This window comes from Schistocerca nitens, chromosome 5, assembly GCF_023898315.1.
Source record: "Schistocerca nitens isolate TAMUIC-IGC-003100 chromosome 5, iqSchNite1.1, whole genome shotgun sequence".
Taxonomy (NCBI): Eukaryota; Metazoa; Arthropoda; class Insecta; order Orthoptera; family Acrididae; genus Schistocerca; species Schistocerca nitens.
The window spans coordinates 765,456,743-765,469,148 of record NC_064618.1 but is presented as its reverse complement, the minus strand read 5'-3'; the positions used below and the strand labels follow the sequence as shown (position 1 = coordinate 765,469,148).

At 37.8% G+C, this 12,406-nt stretch overlaps 2 protein-coding genes across 2 annotated transcripts in view; one reads left to right on the top strand and one right to left on the bottom strand.

Moving 5' to 3' along the window:
* The window catches only part of LOC126259983 (ubiquitin-conjugating enzyme E2 G2), a 53,631-nt gene extending 47,890 nt beyond the window's left edge, over positions 1 to 5,741 (bottom strand). The window contains exons 1-2 of the mRNA XM_049957115.1: positions 5,596 to 5,741; positions 5,362 to 5,443 (exon numbers count right to left, since the gene is read on the bottom strand). Of these exons, the coding sequence (XP_049813072.1) occupies positions 5,362 to 5,443; positions 5,596 to 5,638 (125 nt within the window). The 5' untranslated portion in view covers positions 5,639 to 5,741. The remainder of the gene's footprint in view (positions 1 to 5,361; positions 5,444 to 5,595) is intronic.
* Positions 5,742 to 5,807: 66 nt separating this feature from the next.
* Positions 5,808 to 12,406, top strand: part of LOC126259869 (nucleolar protein 58) — a 72,593-nt gene continuing 65,994 nt past the window's right edge. The window contains exons 1-3 of the mRNA XM_049956927.1: positions 5,808 to 5,937; positions 7,279 to 7,355; positions 7,449 to 7,763. Of these exons, the coding sequence (XP_049812884.1) occupies positions 5,893 to 5,937; positions 7,279 to 7,355; positions 7,449 to 7,763 (437 nt within the window). The 5' untranslated portion in view covers positions 5,808 to 5,892. The remainder of the gene's footprint in view (positions 5,938 to 7,278; positions 7,356 to 7,448; positions 7,764 to 12,406) is intronic.

Here is a 12,406-nt window from a genome sequence, read left to right as displayed (position 1 = left end):
TCAACCCATTCATATGTATCATTATCCACAAAAAATTGCAGCTCCTTTTCAATAGCCTTTTTCCAGTCTTGAGCATTTGAACTTGCTAAAGCTTCATCAACTGTGGTTGGTTCATTGTTGATTGTTTGGGCAGCATACGTTTCATAATCTGGATATTCTTTTGGTTTTGCCATACGTTAAGACCGCCTTAAACTGAATTCCTCAGTTAAATCTTCTTCCTCAATTTGATTAATGGGTAACACATCAGCTTCCTCTTTATTCTCATCTTCCTGTTTCAGTTTCCATCTCTGTTTCAGCACTATTGCACATTATGCTTGGTTGCATTACTGTATCATTTTGACTACTTTCCTTTATTTTAGGTCTATAATCCTCCAAAAATACTACATATCTACTGCTTATTATCTTATTATTTACAGGATTATAAAATCTGTAGCCTTTTGAATCCTCACAGTAGCCAACAAAAATATTTTTTTGAGGTTTTGCATCCCACTTTCCTCTTAATGGTTTTGGAATCTGAACCATGGCTTCACATCCAAAGACTTTTAAGTGCTTTAGATCTGGTTTCTTCCCAGTCCATGCTTCATAAGGTGTCTTGTGTCTCACAGCTTTGGTAGGTGATCTGTTAATTAAACACACTGCTGTAGACACAGCCTCTGCCCAAAAACACTTAGGTAGTTCAGCATTGCTTAACATACTTCTTGCCTTTTCTACAATGGTTCTGTTGGCTCGTTCTGCAACTCCATTCTGAGAAGGACTGTAGTGAATGGTAGTCTGATGCCTAATAACTGTTCCATTTAACTGTTCCTTCAACCATCTGTTTACATATTCTGATCCACTGTCTGATCTAATAAATTTAATTTTCTTCCCAATCTGTCTTTCAGCTTTTTTGCAATAAACGACAAAACATCATTCACTTGATCCTTGCTACTTATAAAATAAACATGTATGTATGTAAAAAAATCATCTATGAATGTCAAAAAATAAAAGCTACCTCCTAAGGATTTATTCTCCTTAGGTCCACAGAGATCTGAGTGTATAAGTTCCAAGACTTCGGTAGATCTGCTCTGACTCGATTCAAATGGCAATCTAACCTGCTCGCCTTGCAGACACACCTCACATTGAACATTATTCATTCCGTAATTTTCCATCCCAGTTGCCATATTCTTCAGTAAAGTCATACTTTTCATATTCAAATGTCCAAGTCTCCTATGCCACAAGAAACCTTTTACAGCATAAACAGAGTGATTTCCTGTTTCAGCAGTATTTTGAACTGTATTATCTTTGTAAATACCTCTTACATTACTTGCAGTAGCTACAATATCACCACAAGAGTCTATCACCCTGGCTCCCTCTATATAGAAGATAACTTTATTGCCCTTCTTAACTATTTCACTTATTGACAACAAATTAGTTGCAATATGCTTTACATAATGTACATCATGAGCAGTAACAATTTCCTTTTCCCATTCACAAGCAAATTAAGATCCACTTTTCCTGTGAATTCACACCTTAACTTACCGGTAGATCCATGTGGAAATTCAAATGTCAGTCCTTGACTGAACATCATACAAACCTCACAGAGCTTTGGTAATATGCACAGATGCTCTTGAACCTAGGAACCATTTGGTATGAGTGTCACACGCTTCATTAAAAGAGTAAAAAACAGAAAATGCCTCCTTACCTTTATTGGTAGTCTTTCTCTCAGGACTACTAGAATTAACATGCTTCTTTTCTTTTATATTTAACTTTTCATTACACTTTGAAGCAATATGTCCAGTTTTCTGGCATCTGAAAGATCTTATTGGCTTCTTCTTCCTGTACTTAGAGTATAAAGCCAATGCTGTTTCTTTTTTTAAAGCATTGTAATCTGGTTCATTCTTCATGTCCTGTAGAATCTTTACTTTAACACTATCCACTGTAATGGGTATTCCCGAACTTTCCAAACCCATAATCATTGGCGAATATTTCTCTGGTAGTCCAGCTAACAATAAAGTTCCAATCCATTCACCCGCAATTTCAAAACGAATATTCCTCAGACAATTGGAGATTGAAATTATTTTATTCACATATTCATCCACACTTTTACACTTATTCAATCTTGTGGTTATCAGCTCACAAAGTAATCCTACTTTTCTGGTTAAACCACCATCTTCAAATGAGTTTTTCAATTTGTCCCATAGCTCCTTTGCTGACGTAGCCTTTTATATGTGAACCTAATTCACTGGATCAATCAAAAGGATTAGTTTCGATTTCACCTTCCGATTCTTAGTAGCAAAACTTCATTCTGTAAGTGCCAATTTACCGTTTAGGACATCCCATAAGTCATCCAAGTGCAAATACGCCTCAACAGCAAATTTCCAGGTTGTGTAATTTTCATCAACTTTATACAAACTTCCGCGCACTTTTTGTACAAATACATGTCACCTTAAAGCTTATTATTTCTCTTTAATCCAGTAGCTGGGCCCATAACCTATTGTAGTTATGCAGATTAACGCAGATAAATGACATAACAACTGTTTAAGAGACAAAATAAACTTATGCTTTATTCGCACAACACATATTAATACATTTGACTACCAAATTATATTATGTTGTCCCATAAACAAACACGGAACATGTGTATTACACGAGTATAATGCATTCTGCACATCACATCTTGTGTGCCACTATGCATGCTGGAAAATGTTTGTTCACATATCCTAAACACTACCCTGTCACAACTCATGACCCATCCTCAAGCTTCATTTCCACCAGTACCTTGTCTCCTACCTTCCAAAATTCACAGAAACTCTCCTGCAGACCTTACAGAACTAGCACTCCTGGAAGAAAGGATATTGCAGAGACATGGTTTAACTACAGCCTGGGGGATGTTTCCAGAGTGAAATTTTTATTCTGCAGCGGAGTATGCGGTGGTATGAAACTTTCTGGCAGATTAAAACTGTGTGTACTGGTGGAACTGAAACTGTGAGGACAGGTTGTGAGTTGTGCTTGGGTAGCTCAGACAGTACAGCACTTCCCCACAAATGGCAAAGGTCTCGAGTTCGAGTCTTGGTCCGGCACATAGTTTTAATCTGCCAGAAAGTTTCATATCAGCGCACACCCTGCTGCGGAATGAAAATTTCATCCCCCAGACTGTGGCTAAGCCATATCTCTGCAATATACTTTCTTCCAGGAGTGCTAGTTCTGCAAGATCTGCAGGAGAGCTTCTGTGAAGTTTGAAATGTAGGAGACGAGGTAGTGGGGGGGACTGAAGCTGTGAGGATGGGTCATGATTCGTGCATGCAGTGTGTTTTCACTACAGTAATAGACAAATATGTAGGGGCAGCAGGGGATATATTCAGCTTTTCATGAAATATGATATTGAATTAACTCTCTACTACATTACTTTTTATGAGATCAATTTGGGTCTGACACAAAAAAATACTACAAGAGATGTGAAAACATAATATGTGCTATCATTAAACATTATTTTTCAGAGCTAAAAAATCTGAATAGGTGTGATCTAAGCGGCAGAAATAATTCACTCTTCCAGCTGCTTTTGCGTGTTTTTACATACACTTGACCTTCGACAAAGGTTATCGATTTTGAACTATTTCTGCCAACATAATGATGTTAACTCAGTCTAACTCAACACACACTGTGTGTGTAGCCAGGCAGTAACATTGTGCATATACAAGCAACTTTCTTAATTTTATATGTAAATTTACACCATGAAATAGAGGCTTAAAGACTACAAGACTTGAGGCTATATCAGTACTATACAGGGATACTAGAGGGGTGTGGAGTGTAAAATCTGTTGTTTGGAGAGGTGAAAGGCCATAGTCAATGTTACATGCTGACCTTGACACGAACTGTTAGCAAAACAGTATTCCAGTGTTTCTGTCTGGGTGGAGAGAGCGAGATTTGGAACGGAGTCCTTTCATCTATGGCACTGTGTTCTGTTAATTGCGGTCTGTGTTCTCACTGAGTCTGTGTTTTTAAATTAGTTGACGAATTCCATTATTATATTACTGTTCACAATTTGTTCTTTATTGTGTTGTATATTTTATCATTATAGCGATTGTGCAGTGGTTAGTTTCGAATTTAGTTTGCCGCTGCCCCCCTCACCCCCATCATTTTCCTGCAATAGTCCCATTAGCATCAACATTTACTATTTAGAATATGTATGATTCAGCACTTTTTGTTTATATTTTGTTGCTGAGATAATGTTTAAGGTAGTTGGCTGCCATTTTGAAACCATGTTTGACTTGCATCCTGGGACTTGATAAGGCATCAATCATAGGTGGCATATGGTATCAAAACCGCTGGTTTATCCACAAACCTTATATCACTGAAAGCTGATTTCTGGAAGAATGAATAAATAAATAAATAAAGATGAGGAGGTATACCATGTCAAAAAGAACCCGATTCACTTTTCTGTAATTATAAATATCTATTCATCACATGTAACATCTGTGAAAGACCCCACACTGTCATAGGCCCCACAAGAACAATGCTCAGGTTCTCAGGATAAAATAAACAATGAAAATACTGTTTAGGATCATGTGCACATGATAATGGACAGTATGTATTTTGGAACCTCTGAAGGACACCTGTGTCATTACAGTAGGCTATTGAATTAAGCCACATTTTATGCATGAACTCGTACAAGAATTTAATTTAGATGTTTCCTTCCATTTGGGTCTGCTGTGTATTATTTTGAGTTTGCATCATAATACTGTCAACAGTGATTACTTTTTACTGTAACAAAGCTCATCCAAAAGTCATTGACTTATATAAACTTTCACAAAATGACATATGCCATTAGACAGAACAGTGGGATATCCAGAATATACCGACAGTCTGACAGCTACTCCTTTGTTCACAATAATTTACCTTTGTGATGCTTTTGTAAGACAATGCACTTGCCTACCACATTTAAGTGTGTGTGTGTTTTAGTGGTAGTGATGGTGGTGGTGAGACCACATATACATTATCACAACTCTTCAATCCATCAATGGTAGCTTCTCCATTTCCAATTAGATCCAAATAGTTAGCTATACATATGTACTGTTCACACATTGACTACAACAATTCGATAGTTTCTCTACAAAAATTACCAAAATGAAGGAAACTTTTCTTTTTTTTTTTTTTCAATTTCATTTATGAAGAAAATGTTTGCATACAGACAAATGTATTTGCAAAATAACACGAGTTGAGTATATTACCCAACCCAACTCACCAAACAACTGTTTCCAGGTTGTTCCTACAAAATAATAATGTTCATTCTCAAGTTTCACTCACTGCTCAATCAAGATTTACTACAAGAAATATAGGAAAAAGGACATCGTTGTAGCTCCTGGGTACGACAGAATTACTTACGTGATGAGCGCTTCCCATTCAAAAAAATTTTCTTCGTTAATTGGTCCCGCAATTATTCCTTCGGGCGGATTTAATGTTAATTCTGAAATTCATGACAAAAATAAAAAAAATCAAGACAGTTCAACAACAATAACACGTAAAAATGTCTACGCAAAATTATACATCCATTGTCAAATAACATAACATCCCAATATGTATCCCTGGGTATTGTAGAAGAATCAATGTTTCTCTTACGTTTGTATTCTGCCATCAGCCTCCGTAATGCCGACCCTGCCATTTTCACATTTGTTTTAACACCTGCCCACTCACCACATCTGTTCTTTTTTTTTTTTTATCACTGTCGTGATTTGTTTTCACTGTATGACAGCGACTTTTCTTAACAAAACAACGAAATGGCTAAGATGCAGGATTGTCTCTGACGATATACTATCTTTGATGCGTACACTCTTTCATCTTTGTACTTGAATGTTTGCGCGGTGCTGGTGTGTTTATGCACGTGTGTTACAGATAGTGTAAACTGCATGAGTAAAAATGCTTGTGTTGTTCGAAACGCCGGCAGGATATGCCATATTCAAGGTGTGTGTTACGTGACTAAATGATTATTTCTTTGAGGAAAAGAATAAAATATTGTTATTAATCGGCTTTAATAATACACTTTGTGTAATAGTCGTATTTTTTTTAATGAAAAGAAGCATATTGAATAGGTTATGTATTCGTGTCGTGTGACGATATGGCGTTACTTTCGTAATCCGTATTCATTGGTGCTTGTATTAACCATGCGTGCTGTCTGTTAATTGCCACACTTCGACTTAACACCGTTTTTGCAATGTGTTTTACTGCTGAAGAAAACTCACAGTATACTCGTGTGTGAATTAAGGGAAATTATAGTCATTTTTCATTTACGTGCGCATATAATTGCTTTGGGAATGATACGTGAGGCATTTTTTTCGCATCCTTGATCTTTCCCAGTGCCTCATCAAGTATATGTAGTTTCTTACTGGCTTGTCAAATTAATCTGCGGTATTCTTCTTTATCGCTTGTTGTGTTTACAGCAACAACTTCCAAATTTCGGCCTATGCCGTGTGTAATAATGAAGTAACCATTATAAATGAAGATAAGTTTTGAATTTTATTAATATAGTGTGTACCCTATCGTGTTCGGCTAATAAATAATACAGTGGTTAAGAAAAAATAAAATCTCACTCTTACCGCCTTTATTTAATTTTTCACTACTATTCATGAATTGAGATTTTTAAATGCCACAGCGGTTTATCTGCTGTATGTTTATATTTCACCTCCCGTAATTGCGTTATTAATGAGGTGGTACACGCACAAAAAAGAAAGAAAAATCATTTTAAGTGCTTAGCTCTAGATTACCTTCAAAATATGTGCCATTCATGACTTTTACTTTAAAATCTCTAGTCGCCCGTGATTATGTAGAAAAAATGGCATTCTTGTGTCTCAAAAGCTGCTGCTGATGTAGCATGTCTCACACAAGCAAAGGCACACAGTCCTTGGCCTACTCTTAATTCCCATTGCAGTTGATAATTTTTGGCGCTGTTTGCCTGACCATATTTCTGTAATTTGCATTTTGTTATTGGTAGCCCTAATGGAGGCTGACATCTTGAAAAGACGAGCTGTTTTGACTGCATCCTTACAAAATCATTTCTTTTTTCAAGAGAAGTTCAAAAAAACATGTTATCTCTGTGTTGAAATTCTCTCTACTGCATACAACAAATGTTTTAAGATCAGCTAGTTTTGTTGTTCATGGTGATATATTCAGCAGTAAAAATAAAATAAGAGTTCACTTAGGTGAGAGAGAGGGTGGTGTTTTATTCCATTTTTGCTATGTTGGAGCTAATACAAATGTTATGATATAGACCAGTGTTAGTGTACATAAAACATTTCATATTTCCAGCTGCTAGATGAGAAGAAACTGTCAGAAACAGAAAATCTGTATCAAGATTTTGAAACTCCTGAAGCAGCTAGCAAGGTGTAAGTATGAGTGTTAAACATATTTTAACTCTGGTAATCTGTGGCAGCCCTGTACATCATGACTTGTGATCTGTCGCTTTTTTTTCCCATCAGAGTGAAGTTGAAACATTTTGAGAAGTTCTCAGATACAACAGAAGCACTTGCTGCCACAACAGCTGCGGTAGAAGGCAAACTTTGTAAACCACTGAAGAAAACATTAAAGAAAATAATTTCAAAAGATGTGCAAGATCAGCTTCTTGTGGCTGATGCCAAGCTGGGAAATGCCATCAAGGATAAACTCCAGCTGTCATGTGTTTCAAACACCTCTGTTCAGGAACTTATACGCTGCATCAGATCACAGATGGATGGATTGATAGCAGGATTACCAAAAAAGGAAATGGCTGCCATGGCCCTTGGTCTTGCTCACAGGTATGTGTTTACCTGACTAGCTTGCTCATAGGGAAACAGTAAAAGCCTTGTGCAGGACCAATGTCATATTTACATGTCTCATGCAGAGAAATGTTGTCATCTCTCGGCGTGACATGATGGGAATGAGTGGGGGTGTTTTAGATACATCACTACGCTGCCAACGAGAGAGTAGCAGACAGTGCATTTCGAAGGAGTATTGTCATGTTCACCTGTCGATAAACCACATCCTCTGAAATCTTAACATATTCAGAAGAAACAACCAGATACTTTGACAATCATGATTATTAATTTGATTTAAGCTGTGCTGTTAGGTGCCAACCCAACCACAACTTTGTAATTTGCAACATTTTGGAAGAAACAGTGAAGTGTTTATGACACTAAAGAGTTGTAATTCAATTGCTTATCATTTCAGTAACAGCAGTATAAGCTGTGTTGTTAAGTGATAATCTTGTAATCTGTAAAATATTCGGCAACAAAGCAAGCCAAGTACAGGCAACAACAACAATTTTTAATTTACTTTTTGCAAGTGAAACTGTCACATTCAACACCTTGGGCTCAGCTTAGGTTGATCTGTCATCTGAACAAGGTTTTCTTGAGCTTTCATTTTCATTGTCGTCACCTATCCAGACCAAACTCTCACTTTCCAACCTAACCTAGACCTCCTGCTGAGCTACAGATCAGTCTGTCACCACAATGAGATTTATAGCTTTCACATTCTTTGGCTGTGTCAGCTCACAACTGTACTGTCACATTCCAACTTCATTACAGCCTCATAATTGGCTTCCTTAGAATACTGTAAAACCGATGTTGTGTCTGTAACCATAGTTGATGCTTGCAGACACATCATCACTTTTACAGTATTCTGTGGAAGTCAAGTCATAGAAGCTGGCCACTGAAGGGATCATGTATATGATTTGAGTTCACCCCCTCAGCGCCAGTTAAATCTGAAGGTGACATATTGAGTCACTGAAACTGGTTGCAGTGCAATAAAATGGCATTAGGGAAGCATCCAATTCCAACCGTCTGCTTTGACACGTGACGTCATCAGTGTGGCAGAAACACCTACTTCCAGTGTATACAAACTGGCGATGATATTATCACTACATATACATACCAACAAACACAAACAGTAATAAAAGTGACACGAGAATGTCTCACTCCAACAATAAAATGAAACTAATGGGACAACTGCGGGAAATTGGGGGTTTAGGGTGGGGACACGCTAAACTCAACTTACGACATAATGTTACAGCCACAAAACCAACAGGAATCTTACACTTCACTCGACCTATATAGCTCAAACCAAGGCCACGATACCAAGTAACCAACATTTGCATTTCCGAAAAGCGGAATTGGACATTTATCTTCACATATATAGCTTAAACAAAGCCTTTGATACCAAAAAGCCAACACCTACAACTCCAAAAAATGGAATCAAACGTTTCCCTTGACCTATATAGTTCAAATTTAGCTCTTGATACCTACAGGTAAACCACAAATAAAGAAAAAACCACAACCACAAACTTCACACATCTACATAACTCACAAAACACCACCAAAACCAAAATCCCAACAACTCAAAAAACCCCATGTTTAACAGATCAATTAAAACACAACAGAAATACCATAAATATAAAACAGACAAAACATCAGAATTACTACAGAATAAAACAAAAACTACTTACCAATAAAAGCCTCCGACAAAATTCAATTGCCGGCCGCTGCGGCTGAGCGGTTCTAGGCGCTTCAGTCCGGAACTGCGCGACTTCTACGGTCGCAGGTTCGAATCTTGCCTGGGACATGGATGTGTGTGACGTCCTTAGGTTACTTAGGTTTAAGTAGTTCTAGGTTCTAGGGGACTGATGACCTTAGATGTTAGTCCCATAGTGTTCATGCTGGCTGGGAAGAGGGCGCGCGCCCACACACACACACACACACACACACACACACACACACACACACACACACACACACAACCATGTCTAGCAAAAACACCACACACATAAACAAAAGGGAAGTAAACATAACTCGCTGAAAACATAGTAAACGCTTACAAATCCATATTACTGTACTGACTACACAGACTCAAATAACCCCACGTTACCACAGTGATAACCAAGACTCAAATGAACCCAATACCAAATGTTAAACTCAACATGTCAGTATCCACTACCAGTGTGTGCCATCAAATACAACAACATGAGATCTACAAACACGAACCTAATAAAAACAAAGCGCCATTGTGACATCACACGCCACAACACTATTACACCGTGGGTCGAAGTAAAGGATGGAGTTGGATGCTTCTAATGACCCTATAAAATAACATCAAAACAGTGGCTGTAGGCATTGTATTTTATTATGTAAGTGAATGGCTGAACTCCTGGACATGGACAGACGTAACAAAAACTTTCGGTGAATTGTTTCACTTGTTTAATTAGGAAACTACTTTAGATATTCCTGCAGAGACATGCATAGATGCGTATAATAGTCCTGTATTGCTGACATCAGACTGTTTTTCTGTCACTCATTGTGCCCTGCTCTACAGGAGATTGATTCTACAGAGATGATGTGAAACTATTTGTCCTTGAGATTTAGAAGCCTGTATTTACACCTTGTTTCCTGACTTGTGGATGACATTAAATGCATATCCACACTGTCACTTAGTGGCCAAAATACAGGTCTTATAGAATATAAGGCCAGCTTTGTGACGTGGTTCGAGATTATTAGCAAATATAACTCTTATCTTTCTTAACATGGTGAGTTTGTCTGATCTGTGAGAATGTTTGCAAATGGTGCTGTTACATATTTAAAAAAATTAAGACTCCAGAAATATGTAGTGACTTGCAGGAAGATCTGCAGAGGGTTGATGCTTGATGTACAGACATACAATTGACTCTCAGTGTAAAGAAATTTTGGAAAAACTGATGTTCTTTTTGTTGCTTTTATTTTATTAAATTACAATCGCATGAGTGTTCCACAAATCCTGTAACTTGTTTTGACAAGCAAAACATTATCTTCAGACTAAAAGCATGTGCTGCAAACGATGGTGTGACTTCCCTTTAAATTGCGTTTAGGGAAAGTTCTGTCACTGTTAGCATCACGTGGTTTTAGTCTGAAGTCGATTTAAAGTTCTAAATTTGCATGTTTTACTGTTGGTGTAGCTTCTGCTGCGTAATGTTTCATTGGTTGCATCAGTACCCATTTGTATTGTGATATATTGTGAAATTTCGAACTTTAGTGAGTGAAGCAATAAACTAGTACTGTTATCGTTAAACTAAATTCTGCTCTTTTCAAAAAATTTTATGTGGGAAATAGGTTAGTTACAGAATTTTCAGATGTGTTCAAAACTATGTTATTGTTAAATTAGCAGTACAAGTGTTTTGGATACGTAATTTAGTTCATAGCAAATCAGCTTTTGTGATTCACAGTCCAACCTTTGTATGTGTCCCCCTGAATTTCGTTGTATATCTTTGCAAATAAGCATGCATTTTAGAGGATTTTTGGAAGGTACCACTGTCTTTTGCATAATCTATGAGCAGTTTGTAACAAATCGGCAGTTGTGATTTAGCTACTGTAGCGGATTTTCTAACATATCGTGTTACATCAAGTTTTCCCTTAAAGAGGTGTTGCCCTATATATTATCTGCATTTATCAAAAATTAACTCTGTTTTCAAGTTTGCTAACAACTATAATTAACCTCAAAACGTTTTATAGGAAACTAGTAATTTTTATCACAGGTTTTTGTGTTGTCTTAATAGAAATCTCGTTTTGCTTTATCTATCGATTGTTATAGGGAGTTAGCAACTTAAAAGATAATCAGGAGGTTTAATTTAAAGTTATTTGTTCACTGCATTGTCGTACATGGGACCAAGCAAAATGCAGTCCCACTGCGAATGCTGTTCTCAAACACGGAACGAGTTGGTTGACGTTTGTAAGCAGCTGGAAATCGCCCTGAGTGCTGTCAAATGATTGACAGCTGTTGCGAATTGGTGTGTTGGAAGAGCTCCTGAGAGTCATGTACAGTACCTGTGATACCTATACCAGGAGCACCTCAAGTTCTATCCTCTCCTGTGGATTCTGTCTCCTCTGCAGAAAGTACAGGGTCTGTCATTACCTGTCCACTTGGCTGTGAGTGGCATGTCAGTGGGTAATCTAAGCATCCTGTACAGGGTGGACAGGGGCCAGGGAGGACTCAGGGTGTTGTACCGATCCCACTAACCAACAAGTCAGAGCTGTCTTTCACTGAAATTGATACAGTGGGATTCACTTCACCTGTTGGGGGAACCTGTTTTGTCCGGTGTCAGGAGGCGGCAAACGCAAAAGTGTAGGGCTCTATTAATTGCCGGCAGTTCAAACATATGACGAGTGATGGTACTCTGTAGGGAAATGGCAGTAAGGGACAGGAAAGGACATAAGGTCCACTTAGTGTGTATGCTTGGGGCCTCATCCATCAATTGAGGGGACAGGGTACAATCAGTTGCAGACTGTGGCACACAGTGGAACAAATGATGCGGTTGTCTGGGCTCTGAGGTCATTCATGGGTCATTCCAGCAACTGGCAGAGAAGGTTGAGAAGGCTACCCTTGTGCATGGAGTTTCAACGAAACTCACAATTTGCAGCATTGTCCTCAGAACTTATCG